The sequence below is a fragment of the Delphinus delphis genome, chromosome 14, assembly GCF_949987515.2.
Source record: "Delphinus delphis chromosome 14, mDelDel1.2, whole genome shotgun sequence".
Classification (NCBI taxonomy): Eukaryota; Metazoa; Chordata; class Mammalia; order Artiodactyla; family Delphinidae; genus Delphinus; species Delphinus delphis.
The window spans coordinates 50,274,202-50,291,913 of NC_082696.1; the positions used below are offsets into that span (position 1 = coordinate 50,274,202).

General features: G+C 39.2%; 1 protein-coding gene across 5 annotated transcripts in view; it reads right to left on the reverse strand.

Moving 5' to 3' along the window:
* Positions 1-5,928: 5,928 nt before the first annotated feature.
* Positions 5,929-17,712, reverse strand: part of AFG1L (AFG1 like ATPase) — a 216,239-nt gene continuing 204,455 nt past the window's right edge. For 3 of the 5 annotated variants that reach the window (XM_060030135.2, XM_060030133.2, XM_060030132.2), the window contains 3 exons: positions 12,427-12,567; positions 8,121-8,234; positions 5,929-6,191 (listed from right to left, as the gene is read on the reverse strand). In XM_060030135.2, coding sequence (XP_059886118.1) covers positions 6,063-6,191; positions 8,121-8,234; positions 12,427-12,567 — 384 coding nt within the window. In that variant the 3' untranslated portion in view covers positions 5,929-6,062. The remainder of the gene's footprint in view (positions 6,192-8,120; positions 8,235-12,426; positions 12,568-17,712) is intronic. The other 2 variants (XM_060030136.2, XM_060030134.2) reach the window with 1 other exon arrangement.

Below are 17,712 nucleotides of genomic sequence, written 5' to 3' on the forward strand. Positions count from 1 at the left end.
TGGTCCACAAGAGACTTCCCAACTCCACATAATATCAAAAGGCAAAAATCTCCCAGAGATCTCCATCTCAACACCAGCATCCAGCTTCACTCAACGACCAGCAAGCTACAGTGCTGGACACCCTATGACAAACAACTAGCAACACAGGAATACAACCCCACCCATGAGCAGAGAGGCTGCCTAAAATCATAATAAGGCCACAGACACCCCAAAACACACCACCAGACGTGAACCTGCCCACTAGAGAGACAAGATCCAGCCTCATCCACCACAACACAGGCACTAGTCCCCTCCACCAGGAAGCCTACACAACCCACTGAACCAACCTTAGCCACTGGAGACAGACATCAAAAACAGCGGGAACTACGAACCTGCAGTCTGCAAAAAGGAAACCCCAAACACAGTAAGATAAGCAAAATGAGAAGACAGAAAAACACAGAGCAGATAAAGGAGCAAGATAAAAATGCACCAGACCTAACAAATGAAGAGGAAATAGGCAGTCTACCTGAAAAAGAATTCAGAATAATGATAGTAAGGATGATCCGAAATCTTGGAAATAGAATGGACAAAATGCAAGAAACAGTTAACAAGGACCTAGAAGAAATAAAGATGAAACAAGCAACAATGAACAACACAATAAATGAAATTAAAAGTACTCTAGATGGGATCAATAGCAGAACAACTGAGGCAGAAGAACGGATAAGTGACCTGGAAGATAAAATAGTGGAAATAACTACTGCAGAGCAGAATAAGAAAAAAGAATGAAAAGAACTGAGGACAGTCTCAGAGACCTCTGGGACAACATTAAACGCACCAACATTCGAATTATAGGGGTTCCAGAAGAAGAAGAGAAAAAGAAAGGGACTGAGAAAATATTTGAAGAGATTATAGTTGAAAACTTCCCTAATATGGGAAAGGAAATAGTTAATCAAGTCCAGGAAACACAGAGAGTCCCATACAGGATAAATACAAGGAGAAATATGCCAAGACACATATTAATCAAACTGTCAAAAATTAAATACAAAGAAAGCATATTAAAAGCAGCAAGGGAAAAACAACAAATAACACATAAGGGAATCCCCATAAGGTGAACAGCTGATCTCTCAGCAGAAATCCTACAAGCCAGAAGGGAGTGGCAGGACATACTGAAAGTGATGAAGGAGAAAAACCTGCAGCCAAGATTACTCTACCCAGCAAGGATCTCATTCAGATTTGATGGAGAAATTAAAACCTTTACAGACAAGCAAAAGCTGAGAGAGTTCAGCAGCACCAAACCAGCTTTACAACAAATGCTAAAGGATCTTCTCTAGGCAAGAAACACAAGAGAGGAAAAGACCTATAATAACGAACCCAAAACAATTTAGAAAATGGGAATAGGAACATACATATCGATAATTACCTTATGTAAATGGACTAAATGCTCCCACCAAAACACACAGATTAGCTGAATGGATACAAAAACAAGACCCTTATATATGCTGTCTACAAGAGACCCATTTCAGACCTAGAGACACATACAGACTGAAAGTAAGGGGATGGAAAAACATATTCCATGCAAATGGAAACCAAAAGAAAGCTGGAGTAGCAATTCTCATATCAGACAAAATAGACTATAAAATAAGGACTATTAAAAGAGACAAAGAAGGACACTACATAATGATCAAGGGATCGATCCAAGAAGAAAATATAACAATTGTAAATATTTATGCATCCAACATAGGAGCACCTCAATACATAAGGCAAATACTAACAGCCATAAAAGGGGATATCGACAGTAACACATTCATAGTAGGGGACTTAAACACCCCACTTTCACCCATGGACAGATCATCCAAAATGAAAATGAATAAGGAAACACAAGCTTTAAATGATACATTAAACAAGATGGACTTAATTGATATTTATGGGACACTCCATCCAAAAACAACAGAATACACATTTTTCTCAAGTGCTCATGGAACATTCTCCAGGATAGATCATATCTTGGGTCACAAATCAAGCCTTGGTAAATTTAAGAAAATTGAAATTGTATCAAGTATCTTTTCTGACCACAACGCCATGAGACTAGATATCCATTACAGGAAAAGATCTGTAAAAAATACAAACACATGGAGGCTAGACAATACACTACTTAATAATGAAGTGATCACAGAAGAAATCAAAGAGGAAATAAAAAAATACCTAGAAACAAATGACAATGGAGACACAACGACCCAAAACCTATGGGATGCTGCAAAAGCAGTTCTAAGCGGGAAGTTTATAGCAATACAAGCCCACCTTAAGAAGCAGGAAACATCTTGAATAAACAACCTAACCTTGCACCTCAAGCAATTAGAGAAAGAAGAACAAAAAACCCCAAAGCTAGCAGAAGGAAAGAAATCATAAAAATCAGATCAGAAATAAATGAAAAAGAAATGAAGGAAACAATAGCAAAGATCAATAAAACTAAAAGCTGGTTCTTTGAGAAGATAAACAAAATAGATAAACCACTAGCCAGACTCATCAAGAAAAAAAGGGAGAAGACTCAAATCAATAGAATTAGAAATGAAAAAGGAGAGGTAACAACTGACACTGCAGAAATACAAAGGATCATGAGAGCCTTCTGCAAGCAACTACATGCCAATAAAATGGACAACCTGGAAGAAATGGACAAATTCTTAGAAAAGCAGAACCTTACAAGACTGAACCAGGAAGAAATAGAAAATATAAACAGACCAATCACAAGCACTGAAACTGAATCTGTGATTAAAAAGTCTTCCAGCAAACAAAAGCCCAGGACCAGATGGCTTCACAGGCGAATTCTATCAAACATTTAGAGAAGAGCTAACAGCTAACCTTCTCAAACTCTTCCAAAATATAGCAGAGGGAGGAACACTCCCAAACTCATTCTATGAGGCCACCATCACCCTGATACCAAAACCAGACAAAGATGTCACAAAAAAGGAAAACTACAGGCCAATATCACTGATGAACATAGATGCAAAAATCCTCAACCAAATACTAGCAAACAGAATCCAACAGCACATTAAAAGGATCATACACCATGATCAAGTGGGGTTTATCCCAGGAATGCAAGGATACTTCAATATACATAAAGCAATCAATGTGATACACAATATTAACAAATTGAAGGAGAAAAACCATATGATCATCTCAATAGATGCAGAAAAAGCTTTCAACAAAATTCAACACCCATTTATGATAAAAACCCTGCAGAAAGTAGGCATAGAGGGAACTTACCTCAACATAATAAAGGCCATATATGACAGACCCACAGCCAACATCGTTCTCAATGGTGAAAAACTGAAACCATTTCCTCTAAAATCAGGAACAAGACAAGGTTGCCCACTCTCACCACTATTATTAAACACAGTTTCAGAAATTTTAGCCACAGCAATCAGAGAAGAAAAAGAAATAAAAGGAATCCAAATCAGAAAAGAAGAAGTAAAGCTGTCACTGTTTGCAGATGACATGATACTATACATAGAGAATCCTAAAGATGCTACCAGAAAACTACTAGAGCTAATCAGTGTATCTGGTAAAGTAGCAGGATATGAAGTTAATGCACAGAAATCTCTTGCATTCCTATACACTAATGATGAAAAATCTGAAAGAGGAATTAAGGAAACACTCCCACTTACCACTGCAACAAAAATAATAAAATACCTAGGAATAAACCTACCCCAGGAGACAAAAGACCTGTATGCAGAAAACTATAAGACACTGATGAAAGAAATTAAAGATGATACAAACAGATGGAGAGATATACCATGTTCTTCGATTGGAAGAATCAACATTGTAAAAATGACTATACTACCCAAAGCAATCTACAGGTTCAGTGCAATCCCTATCAAACTACCAATGGCATTTTTCATAGAACTAGAATAAAAATTTCACAATTTGTATGGAAACACAAAAGACCCCGAATAGCCAAAGCAATCTTGAGAAAGAAAAATGGAGCTGGAGGAATCAGGCGCCCTGACTTCAGACTATACTACAAAGCTACAGTAATCAAAACAGTATGGTACTGGCACCAAAACAGAAAGATAGATCAACGGAACAGGATAGAAAGCCCAGAGATAAACCCACACACATCTGGTCACCTTATCTTTGATAAAGGAGGCAAGAATACACAATGGAGAAAAGACTGCCTCTTCAATAAGTGGTGCTGGGAATACTGGACAGCTACCTGTAAAAGAATGAAATTAGAACACTTCCTAACACCATACACAAAAATAAACTCAAAATGGTTTAAAGACCTAAATGTAAGGCCAGACACTATAAAACTCTTAGAGGAAAACATCGGAAGAACGCTCTTTGACATAAATCACAGCAAGATCCTTTTTGACCCACCTCCTAGGGAAATGGAAATAAAAAAATAAACAAATGGGACCTAATGAAACTGAAAAGCCTTTGCTCAACAAAGGAAACCATAAACAAGACGAAAAGAGAACCCTCAGAATGGGAGAAAATATTTGCAAATGAAGCAACTGACAAAGGATTAATCTCCAAAATATACAAGCAGCTCATGCAGCTCAATATCAAAAAAACAAACACCCATCCAAAAATGGGCAGAAGACCTAAATAGACATTTCTCCAAAGTAGATATATACAATGCCAATAAAGACATGAAAGGATGCTCAACATCAGTAATCATTAGAGAAATGCAAATCAAAACTACAATGAGGTATCACCTCACACCGGTCAGAATGGCCACCATCAAAAAATCTACAAACAATAAATGCTGGAGAAGGGATGGAGAAAAAGGAACCCTCTTGCACTTTTGGTGGGAATGTAAATTGATACAGCCACTATGGAGAACTGTAAGGAGTTTCCTTAAAAAACTAAAAATAGAACTACCCATATGACCCTGCAATCCCACTACTGGGCATATATCCTGAGAAAACCATAATTCAAAAAGAATCATGTACCAAAATGATCATTGCAGCTCTATTTACAATAGCCAGGACATAGAAGCAACCTAAGTGTCCATAGACAGATGAATGGATAAAGAAGGTGTGCCACATATATACAATGGAATATTACTCAGCCATAAAAAGGAATGAAATAGAGTTATTTGAAGTGAGGTGGATGGACCTAGAGGCTTTCATACAGAGTGAAGTAAGTCAGAAAGAGAAAAACAAATACCGTATGCTAACATGTAAAATATGGAATCTAAAAAACAAAAAGAAAAAAAAAGGTTCTCATGAACCTAGGGGCCGGACAGGAATAAAGGTGCAGATGTACAGAATGGACTTGAGAACACGGGGCAGGGGAAGGGTAAGCTGGGACCAAGTGAGAGAGTGGCATGGACATATATACGCTACCAAATGTAAAGTAGATAGCTAGTAGGAAGCAGCCACATAGCAAAGGGAGATCAGCTCGGTGCTTTGTTTCCACCTAGAGGGGTGGGATGCGGAGGGTGGGAAGGAGATGCAAGAGGGAGGAGATAAGGGGATATATGTATACATATAGCTGATTCACTTTGTCATACAGCAGAAACTAACACAACATTGTAAAGCAATTATACTCCAATAAAGATGTTTATTAAAAAGAAAAGCCAGGGTCATATAAAGTACCATGGGGGAAAAAGAAAAGAAATAAGATCATAAAACTTTCCTTGTTTTTAATTGAAATGTAGAGTTTTTTCTTCCCCTCTCATAAAGATGTGTTTCTATTGTGCGGCTACCATGTAGCCAAAGCTTAGAGATTTCCCGACACCCTGCATTTACCGTGTGTGTGTGTGTGTGTGTGTGTGCGTTCAAGGTTCATTCAGGTGGCTTAATATGAAACCAAAATGCCTAGTCCTACATTCAACTTCAGAAGTGCTGATTTTAATTTTGTGGTGCAGAAATAAGGCCAAATAAATAGGCAAAAAGTAGACCTAAAAATGGCTTTAACTTACTAATCCACTACATCTTTGACAGCAATTTTAGATAAAAATGGTCCAGAGGACAAAGTGCTTAATTAATGATGAGAAAATGATTCCTTCAAGTCCCATAATAAAGAGTTCTCCCTGCGGTAATGATTTGCCCAGAGTTTTATTCATGCAAAAGTGACGGCTACTTCTTCCTTCTGTCCCCTTCATTCCAGTATTGTTCAGTCTGCATTTCTGTGAGTCGGGAAATTGTGCGCTGAAATGCAAAGGTTTCCTCTTCTCCAGTAAACATGGCGAGTCCTTCTGCTGAGTCCTGGTTACCAAAAAACAAAACAAAACAACAACCTAGCACCAATTAAAACCCCCACAACTAAAAATTTGAAGAACTAAGTACAGGCTTTAAAAAATACTTCTTGGGTTTACATTACAAAATATTCTATAAATTTTTTTCATATACAATTTCTTAAATTAGACTGGAGAATCAGCTAATTTAAACCAATAATCAATAAACAGAGCAAATTACCAGGGAGAAAACATTAGATGAATAATTAAAGCTGAAACAACACCCCAAAATCCAAATAAGAAAATTTTTGCTCAGATGAAAGTTCTCTACATAATCTAATGGAAGGACATTCCAGACAGAAAGGAATTTTTTCTCAAAAAGTGCACACCAGAAATAAGTAACAGAAAAACCAAGAAGTTCTGGTATGTCAGGATGAAGCTAAGACCCTCTCCTGAAGCTCCACAGACAGGGCCACATTCCTGACAGGAAGTCTGAAGATGAACCTCTGAAGAACCTTTTCCAAACTGGGTGACTGAGAGGTCTCCTGTGGGCCTGGAGATCGTGCCTGGAAGCTTACTTCGGGAAGGCCAGAGCTGCTTTTGGTCTTGAGCTGCTGGGACACTTGATCCTCCCATGTAGCGGCTGAGTTGGGGAGCCCCTTGTGAGGCCAGTAAACATCCTGGGACTGGTGATTCTAACACCAGCCTGTGGCTAGAAGTGAACGCTGAACTTTTGTCTCTTTCCTTAGGGGTTTGCTATTAAACTCTTTCAGAGAAAAGTTCTGGACTCCTAAGTCCAAGTTACTGACCTACCGTAAAACTGCATCACCCTACGGTCACGTGCCCTGATTTCTTCATGATTATTAGCCCCAAGTGCTTAGCTTACTTTGCCCTGTATCTGAACCCTGATCAGAAGAAAAACTGTAAAGCCAATGAGTTAAAGGACTTTAGGAACTGAGATCATGTAGCCCCTTAAGTGTATTCTTCCAAATTGCTGAAGACGTTATTTGGATGTATCACTCTTAGAGAAATGGGATCATAAGCAGCCATTTATTTCTACATGTAGATTTAAATAATCATATTTTGAAAGTTTACTTTTTAAAGAATTATTGGCCTCATTTTCCCAGACTCCTGAGAATGCATAATTTCTACTCAGGTCAATAAGGAACTGTCTCCTCATTCCAAATAGCCTTTCACCGCTGGGGTTGAAAGAATGGGGCTGGCCTCATTCTGGGGGTGAATGTTTATAGTTTAAAATTTTTGACTAATATTTCAATTGCCTACAGTTGAGAAATATACCCTGTAACATTCATACAGAAGAAGGAAATGCAAAGTCACTTATGTTTGGCTTGGGGTGAAGCACCAGACCCCAAGCTCCAGGAGAACTAGGCCAGCATAGGCTGGCTCCCAACAGAGTGTCCCCAGAGCCTGGCACCCACAGGTGTTCCACAAATGCCTACAGAATGGGGGTTAGGAGATGAAGCATGGATTTCTTTTAAAGCAAGGGCCTTGCCAGGCACTTCATAGTCCTGGTATAGCCAGTTCACATGGTTGGATACTGTATCGTGCACTCTACAAATCCAGCAGACATGAAGAGGATATCCAGAAAAGGCAGCATGGTGTAGCAGAATGCAGAATGAGCCCAGAACCAAAGACGGTGCCTGGATCCAGCTCTGGCCTGCCATTAGTCAGTGGTAAAACTGCAGGCCCATTAGTCCACCTCCCTGGACTTTGTTTTTGTCATATGCAAAAATGATCACGAAGATTCCTTCCACTCTAAAGCTGTAATTCTCTACATTTAGTGATGCTGAGGATACGTCTGCTATACTGGCTTTAGAAGAGAGCAGCAAATCAGTGGTTAAATACATACTGCATTCCTTCTTCAAAATGTAGCCATGCATCAAACCAAAAACAATTAAGCTGTTTTATAATAAAAAGAGATTATGTTAATATCGCCTACCTGGCTCAGCCCCAAATCATCCATCAGTATTCTGCTTTGCTCCAACTCACTGTCATGATGTTCATACAAAAATAAGCTTGATACGGGAGTTGATGCAGAGCAAATTATGCGCACCTGAAACAGAGGAAAGCGAGTAAATGGTGTTACTCCTTACCTTTCACAAGTTGAAGGTAAAAACAAATTTCTCATAAAAATCTGTTTGTCATAACAGGGAGCTTGGATTTTTGCTTTTAAAATGTTCATATTTGTTCTAATAGTTTGAATCTCTTTAAAGTGATATATAATTTTAAATGGTTCTAAATATATGCAGCAAAACTGGTACTTGGTGAAAATACACTCTTATGAGTTTATAGAATGCGTATTTACAAAAGAACAATGCCTTGAACTCCTCTCTTTCAATCTAAGTAACAGTCTTAACTTTATTTCTACTTCTACACATTTTCTCCAAGTACTATGTTTATTTTGGAAAAATAAATATTTTAAAGCTTCAATCTATGACATTTTTTTCCTATTTCATTAATCTGTTTTTCTAATTAGAGATTTTAGCTAATTATCCTGAAGTTATCCTAAATTATCCTAAAGCTACTAAAAATTTCATTAATCTCCATGCTTAAACATCTACAAAAAAAGCATCAGCAAAATGTGGTTGTCAAAGTTTCAAAACTGGCAGGACCCATTTACACTGTATCTTCTTCATGAATAAAAATCTTGCATAAATAAATGAATACAGCATTTCTTTTTTTTTAAATAATTATATGGAAATCTCTTAAAAAATTTTTTTTTTTGGCTGTGTTAGGCCTTCCTTGCTGCGCGCGGGCTTTCTCTAGTTGCGGCGACTGGGGGCTACTCTTCGTTGTGGTGCGCGGACTTCTCATTGTGGTGGCTTCTCGTTATGGCACACGGGCTTAGTTGCTCTGAGGCATGTGGGATCTTCCTGGACCAGGGCTCAGACCCGTGTCCCCTGCAATGGCAGGCGGATTCTTAACCACTGCACCACCAGGGAAGCCTCAGCATTTCTTTAAGGTGGATTTCAATATTTGGAAAACTTTTTTCCTATTTCTGGAATAGCTCTGAAATGTAAATAGACAAACCACATAACCCATATTCAGATAGCCTAGGATCACAGATGTTTCCAAATGTATTTTTGAAACAAAATACTTTTTAAAAAAGCCTTTTGACCATGTCCATATTTTTTCTTATAGTTTGAGTCTCTTTAAAGTGATATTTTTTAACTTTTTAAAAATATTTTTTGCAGTACGCCGGCCTCTCACTGTTGTGGCCTCTCCCGTTGTGGAGCACAGGCTCCGGACGTGCAGGCTCAGTGGCCATGGCTCATGAGCCTAGCCGCTCCGCGGCATGTGGGATCTTCTCGGACCGGGGCACGAACCTGTGTCCCCTGCATTGGCAGGCGGACTCTCAACCACCGCGCCACCAGGGAAGGCCTAAAGTGATACTTTTAAACTGCATAGTACTTTACAAATATTTCCACACAGCTTATACCACCCTCTGAAGTAGGGAACAAAGCTTTTATTGGGCAACCTGGGGCCTGGAGAGGTCTCAACTTGTGACACCAGCCCAGATCTTCCAGTTCTAAGTTCAGTGGTTTTTCCATTACAACTGAGGTTGACATTTTTACCTGTTTGGAGCCCATCTCTGTGTGCATCAAAGATGCTCCCCAGATGCACCGTTACCACTTTGCTGCGTAGGTGACTGCTAAGTTCAGTGCATTGCTACTCTACTTATACCCTGAGTTTCCAGAACCTACATTTATTTCAGCATCCTGCCAGACATCCTTCAAAAAGACTACGCTTGACATTAATATTTCTTGATTACATAGTGTTTGAGTGTACATATGTGATCATATATCAGAAACAGCTTTTTTATCTTTATAAATTTTATTTCCACTAGTTTATATATAAAACATACTCTTCTTGATGTTTAAGGAGACCTGAATTTGCTTTCAGGATTCACAGCCATCCTTTTAAAATCATTATTTAAGTAAATATGCTGATACTTCAAAATAATGTATTGATGTTTGGGACTAGTCTTTCTATATCCAAATAGCCTTCTACCTCCTCTTATAAATTATTTAAATCACAAACGACACTTTTTTCATTACTCAGATGGGAATGCCCTTATTTCACAGATACATCTAGAATACATTCTAGAACAATGTCTGTTTAATGCTCCCAATTTCTGAAATAAGATAATTTCGACTATGCTTTAAAAAAGTATAAACTCCAAATGCATGATTTGGTTAAAGCAAATGTTAGGAGAGTAGTTCTGATATTTCATCATATTGCCAGATAAATCTTTCTGTCTAATGAAGAAGTGAAACAGTGGGGGGAGGTAGGATCAGGGGGTGGGACTAAGGGGTGGGGACCATAAGCTTTCTTTAAGGTATTCCTAGACGAAAGATTAAAAAAAAAGTTTATCAATCCTCCAGTGTAAGAACCACCTACCAATGCCCCTCTCCCACTTTCTTCTTGAAGCACTGCCCTCTAAAAACAGAGTGCCACCTCCAGGAGATTTATTCTGGACTCCACGTGATTATTTCAGAGCAGAGTCTCTGGATGAGTGACCCAGAAGGAGACAAGTGACAGGACTTGACCCCTAAGCTCTGGTGTTCTCAGCTTCCTGCCTCTGCTGACTCCCTGCTCGCACACCCCCTGGAAGCATGCAGCAGAGTTTGATCATGCTCACTAAGGCAGGCTGCCCTCGGTGTTGCACCAGAGCCACGCTGGCTGCCCTTCATGCTCAGGCCCATCACAGGGCCTTTGCTGCAAACTCGCCGCCCTGGTGAGGGCTTTTCACCCTGCACTTTGAGCTTGGCCATCACATCTCAGAGTTTGTGAGCAGCACTCGAGGAGCTGGTGAACGAGCAGGCTCCAGGCCCCACCCTTGGTCCTCATTTGCTGGTGGGGGCGGTGTGGGCTCTGGAATCTGGATCTTAAGTAGCTCAGATGATTCTGGTGCAGCTGGTCCTCAGCAGGACTTTCCATGCCCAGCCCCATGTCCCACACAAAGATCAGTTTACTCTCCCCCTGTACTCTCATAGCACCAACTCCCCTCTCTTTCCAAAAGAACATCCCAGTGAGGACTCTACACTCAGCTCTGTGTTTCATTAGTGTTTCTTCAGCACTAGACTATCAGCTCCATGAAGGCAGGCACCATGTCTGGCTTTGCTTGTCACTGAATTAGCACTTTGCTTGGCATGATAAATGTTGTTGAATGAATGAATAAAGGAAACATTAAACATCTCACCTCTCCCTCCCAGCAGATTCTGGTACTTTCTCCTCCCCTCAAAGTCCCTTCAATTTTAGAATCACTGCTCTATATCCTTCTGTGCAAGGAATAAGGAGGAAAAACTGTATCTAACAGCGAAACAATATTTTACTCTAATTTGAAGTGGTACTTATACTTTACTGTAAATATATATTTATAGGTATATATTATTAATCGTGGCTCACCTTCACTGAAAGCTTACTGTACGCCACACGATGTTCTAAGTACTTTACATGCTCATGTACCTCACAACAATCTTATGAGGTAAATACCATTATTGCCTTCTTTTGCTAAAGAAGGCAATTCAAGTTCAAGAGGTTAAGCTGGTCTTCAAGGTATTCAGCCTGGTCCCAGGGCCCACTCCTTAACCACTAGGCAATACTGCCTCTGATGAAGGGACAAAGGCTCTGCAATTCATGCTAAAACACCTGGATTGTTTTTTTTTTTTTTTAGAGAGATGACAGGTACTGGGATTTCTGGGTCAGAGGGAGAGAAAACTCTAATACTGAGGAGGGCGGTTTAGTCATTCATTCATTCATTTTGTTCATTCCTTATTTTATCAGTCCAATAATTTATTCATGCAACAAGTATTTACTGAGCACTCAATCTACGTAAGGCATTGTGCTGTGCATCCTCATAGACAGAGCATATGATATGTCTGGTTGAATGAAGGATTTGGTAATATAGCAGACTGTCTTATGATGGGATTTTTAATATAGTACTATTACTATAGTACTAATTAGTACTATTAGTACTATAGTACTAATATAGTACTATTACTATTACTAGTACTTACACAGCATTCAGCTTGTGCCAAGTGTTGTTTTAAATGGTTTACCTGTATTAGTTTATTTTGTCCTCACAACAGTTCTCTGAAGTAAATACTATTATTATCTCCAATTTGCAGATGAAGAAACAGGTACAGAGAAGTGAAGTAAGTGGTAGACCAGGATTCCAGCCCAGATAATTTTGCTCCACAGTCCAAAATGTTTAGTTTTGAGAAAATGTGCCACATCCTTACCTTGAAATCATAAAAGTTATCAATGAGAGTTATGAATCTCCGAGCTTGGGTCCTCTTTGCCAGGGTAAATTGTGGAATGTTTCGTAAAAATACTGTATCAAAATTCTTTGACAGTTCCAAATAGTCACTGGCTCCAAGTGGCTACAGTTAAAATGAAATAAAGAATAGAAAATTGAAATAAGCCAATTCTGGTTGAAAACATCTCTTTTTCTTGTCATGGTGTGATCTAGGTGGTAGCTTCGGGGTAACTTGACCAAACGGGGCAGTGTTTTCAGAGTAGGCTGAGGACAGAATTCACTATACTGTAACAGTGCTGTAAACAAGTAAGAGAGAAGGCAAGACCTTGGTGGGAAGTTAGAGAATAACTCTGGCCGCCTCCGCTGGTATCTTGTAGGCCCCCATCCTAAACCCAGTCTTTACTCTTTTTATTTATACGACATGACTTTAAACACATCCTAACAAATCCTTCCTACGACTCAACTGCAAACTGTCACTACTGGTAAATAGAGCTGTCTTATCATGGCAGCTGAATATTTTGTCACCATTTTGAAATAAAGACTATGCTCCAGCATGAAAAGCATCAGAAAATATTTTTCGTTTAATTTGAGGTACAATTACTCAAGTACAATGTAGTAAACACTGCTAACCTCTGTAAGGAATACCAGAGGGTTTTCATGACCAGAAGTAGACCTAGACCTCAGGCATAACGTGGTGCAGCTGCTACCTCTACACACGAGGAGGATGCAGCACTCAGGGTCCACAAAACCATTCACAAAGGCGCCACCTACAGATGTAAAGTGCTTGCTCCTGAAACAGGAAGTTAACTCACGACAGTTATGAAAACGACTTGCGAACACTCTTTGGGGTTAGGAACACTCCCAGGAGAGGCACTTCTTATTTATTTATGTATTTATTTTTTTTTTTTTGGCACTTCTTATTTTAAGTTGTGTGTGGATGACTGTGACCTGTGAGCAGGAACCATGAGCAGGGCCAGGAGAGTGTTTCTGGCCCTGTGAGAATGTGGAGGAGACTAGCATGCCAGGAGCTGCTCTCAGGTGCCTCTGGAAGCTCTTGGATCCCAACAACTGATCCCTGGGACACAGATGGCTAAGCCTCCTCAATTTCTGGCAGAATTAATTAATACCTGTTCAAAAATGTCTCCCTCACTAGGGTGGTAATTTGCATTAAAACTCCTGCTTTCAGAAGTGTAGACAGGGCTACGTTCCTGGGAGAATCAGGGAATTGCAAGGTAGGGGAGGGTCATTCTCACCTTAGAGTCCATCCATTTAAGGCCACCACTATCCTAATGACCAGCTAAAATCAGTTATATTCAGAAAACTTCTAGTGGAGGTGTGGGGAGGTAAGAGTGAATCAGAGTGAAGCTCTGGGGAGGTGGCCCCTCAAGAACAGCAGTCCTAAGAAGGACGCGGTAACTACGAGCCTAGGGCGAAGGGGCACACCGCCAGAGAGAGCACAAAGAATGACATGATGCCTTCGAAATCTGCTTAGAGAGGCCCCTTCCCCCATCTCCTCTCGCCAACCAAGTAACAAATGGGGCCAGAAAAGAGATGACCTTGCCTTTTCCATTTCCCTTCCCTAGATGGACAGCCTCTACCTCCAGACCCAGTGCCTGACCTTAGCTGAGACTCCCTGCTCACCTCAGCCATAGGGGCTCGAATGTGCGTGTGGTTTATTTTGGTCTAACCTTGACTCTGTTATGAGGAAACACTGCTGTCAAGCTTGATGTGGACCAGAAGGGTGTGTTAACAGAGCAGCTCAGAACGAGGGCTCTAGACAGCCTGGGTTTGAATCCTCAGTCTGTAATTTATGAATGGTGTGTCTTCGGCAAGTAACCTAATCTTTCTGTTCCTTAGTTTTCCCATCTGTAAAATGAGAATTGTTTCCTATCTCACAGCGTTGTGAGGATTAAACAAAATAATGCATGCAAAGCATTTTACACAGTGCCTGGAACATACATTACCACTCAACCCACTTTAGCTGCTTTTTATTTTTATTATTTCGAGCTCAAATGATTAGGCTCAGTAGAAATGAGTTGAAGGTGTGAAGAAGTGTCATTCTCAATAGGACCAGGTAGCGTTGCTCTACCCCCTGACTACATCCTAAACCTTAAAAATCAGCCTTTGTGCATTTGCCTGTCCTCAGAGTCACAGCAGGGACCAGATGAATGAGACTGTGGAATCCCATGTAATGAAAACAATTCCCGAAAGGGGGAGGGGGAAGGTAATATACAGTGTCTTCCTGTAAAAAGGAGAACTCATACAATAAGACACTCATGCTCTGAGGGTGACTCATACTACTTTTCTGAGATCAGTTAGAATTTAGTGTCTCATCTTTTGTAAATCAGAAATTATATGTAAAAAAATATGTAAAACCTCATCTTAGGTATATAGTTATGTATAATTAAGCTCACTCTTTATGCATGGATATGATTTCTATCAGTATAACTACATGCCCAAGGAAAATCATTATCAGAAGTGCACTGAAGTGCCTAGGGCAGCTGAAAATCAGAATTCTGCCCACTCAGCTATTTTTACAAATTATATACCTTTGTCAGTAGGCTCTGCATTTGCCATTATACTGGCAAATATCCCTTTCCTTCATATCCCTCATACAATTATGTGCTCATTCATATAAAGAAAACTAAGTTAATACAGTTACCTATCTCCTTTAAGAACAATAGTCATTGGGGGAAGTTGTTTAATGGGTGCAGAATTTCAGTTTGGGATGATGAGAAAGTTCTAGAGATGGAGAGTTGTGATGGTTGCACAGCATGTGAGTATAATTAATGCCATTGACATGTACACTTTAAAAATGATTAAAGTGGTAAGTTTTATGTTATATATTATTTTACCACAATAAAATAATAGTCATTAAATAAAGGAGAGTTTATTAATTGCCAAAGAAATCCCAATTTAGGCTATGAAGAGAGTAATATCACCTTTTTCTTTAAAAATATGAAAAAGAATGAAATGTATTAATCAAAGAAGGAAGTCTTTTCCCCAAAGAAATCAGCTCCAAAAAGATTAATTTAAAACATAAAGTTTTAAAATATATATATTTAAAGAGTCTGTTTTCTTATCCTGGCTTTGATGTTGAAGTGTCTAAGAAGTGACACTCACCAAACTTCCCCAGGACTGAATCTGGGGAGAGATGGGGGTTTCTTATTAGTTAGAAATACTATTTTTCATTAATTAAATAAGTTAAATAGTTGTGAGAGAAAATAACATAAGGACTTTGGAATTATGGTCTGTCACGTCTAGTATGTGACCTTGAGCAAGTCTTTCTGAACTTCCATTTCCTCATCTGTAAAAGAGGGATCATAACGTGTCTCATAGGTTTGTCCCAAGGATTTGATGCATTGATTGCACGTAAAATCTTACAACAGTGGTGGTTACACAGTAAGTGATCACTAAATGTTAGTTCTTAACTTACAGAGTTCATGTGAGAAGTAACTAAAATGAATTATGCATAGTATGCTGTTTGGCATACAATACTTAATAAATAATAGCTATTCTTTTATTAACTATTAAATAACCTTTTCCTCAGCTCACAAAGCCAGGCAAGTGAACAGTTCAACAGTTCAGTCTGACTCTGCCTTTGCACTCAGGAGGTAAGAGCCACTCCCTCTGGTCCTTCCTGTCTGTGGTCCACCAAAATATCTGCCCTCCTGGCACCTCAGCCCTCCATGAAGTCATATGTAGATGACAAAAATAGCATATGTCTCAGGCCCTCTCCTTCCCACATGTCTTGTGGTAATAACACGAGCACCTGTGTGTGGTAAAGCCCCAGGCCCACATAATGAACAGCCCCTAACCCAGTACATGTCACATAGGAAGTGCTTAATATTTATTGAATGCATTAGTGAGTGTATGAATAAAACACAACATAGCCTGGGCAGCAGGCCTACTCCTTCCTTTATACCCATTTGTCACCAAATTAATTGAAACACCTACCAAAAAAATCCCACTTTTTCTTAGTTGGCCCAAATTCCTCACTCCCCAGGTAAGCCTTTGTTGTATATCCTAGAAAACACATGTAGGAACATTCTAGAAAAGATATAGACCATAATGTTAACAATGGTTATCTTTGGATAGTGGAATGAAAGATTAACTTTGTTTCTTTGTTATACTTTTTGGACTTTTTTTCCCCAGTGAACTTGTGTTACTTTTGAATAGCAAAAACAATAATGCTTTTTTTGGAGATCATTTTTATAGCGAGCATCTTATCATTTATACCTCACCTGTGTGAGATCATAGTATCGGTTTTGTCACGGACATTTCTCTTTTTATCCCTAAGCTTTCTTAATCTATAGAAGTAGGATTTTTTTCAGGGACATTTAAAAAAAGAAATCATAAGCTGAATGCGTGTGTTCTCCTTTAAAGTTTGACAAAGGAAAACAGATTTGACATTTGGGATGAAATCTGACTTTGGTTGTATAGTTACATTCAGCTAATGATTCTTCACACCAGGGAGACAAGGGGGAGGGAGGGGATGGGATGAATGGCAGCATTCCCCAGTAGTTCATGTTCAGCCCTCATGGCCGAGCACCAGAGTCCCCAGATCAAAGGCCTAGTAATGTCAAAAGGCAAGTCTTTGCCTTTAACAGTTGTTGTTTTGTGTGTTATCAGTAAAGAGTTCACCCTGTATATTACAAAGAGGTGAGACACATATGGACCTCAGAAATGGTCCTGAGATTAGACAGTGGATGATGTTAATTGTGCATCTTTTCTTTAAAGCAATGAATTGGAATCTAGATTCATCTTTGCAGACCAACTTTCTATAATCAAAAATAACTTGCATATATTTATTGCTACCCTTTGAAGAAAATGAGTGGTGAAAAATAATTTAAAATAAAGATCGACATTTCTATGCTTACCACAATTAAACCTGATGCTTACCACAATTAAAATAATTAAAATTCACTGCAAAATTTGTTTTCTCCAGGAAATTATACTATACACACAATGAGATCTGTACATGAGTTGGAAATAAAAAATTGCTTATATAAAATTAAAAATCAATAGTATACAATATTTACAGCTTGTTGGCCCAGGTGGATATGCTCCCATTGATATCGTGTCTTAATCTGAGCAATTTTTCTCCACGTGAGCTTGATGACCAGCACGCTGTGTTTCTTTTTTCCATAACTGTCAGACAATATCCAGTCCATCTGCACGTGTTTATTACCTCTGCTCCGTTTTCTCTCTCTCTTCCCCTTCTGCTACTCTAAATGAACCAAGTTAAACTTCATCATCTCCATTTCTT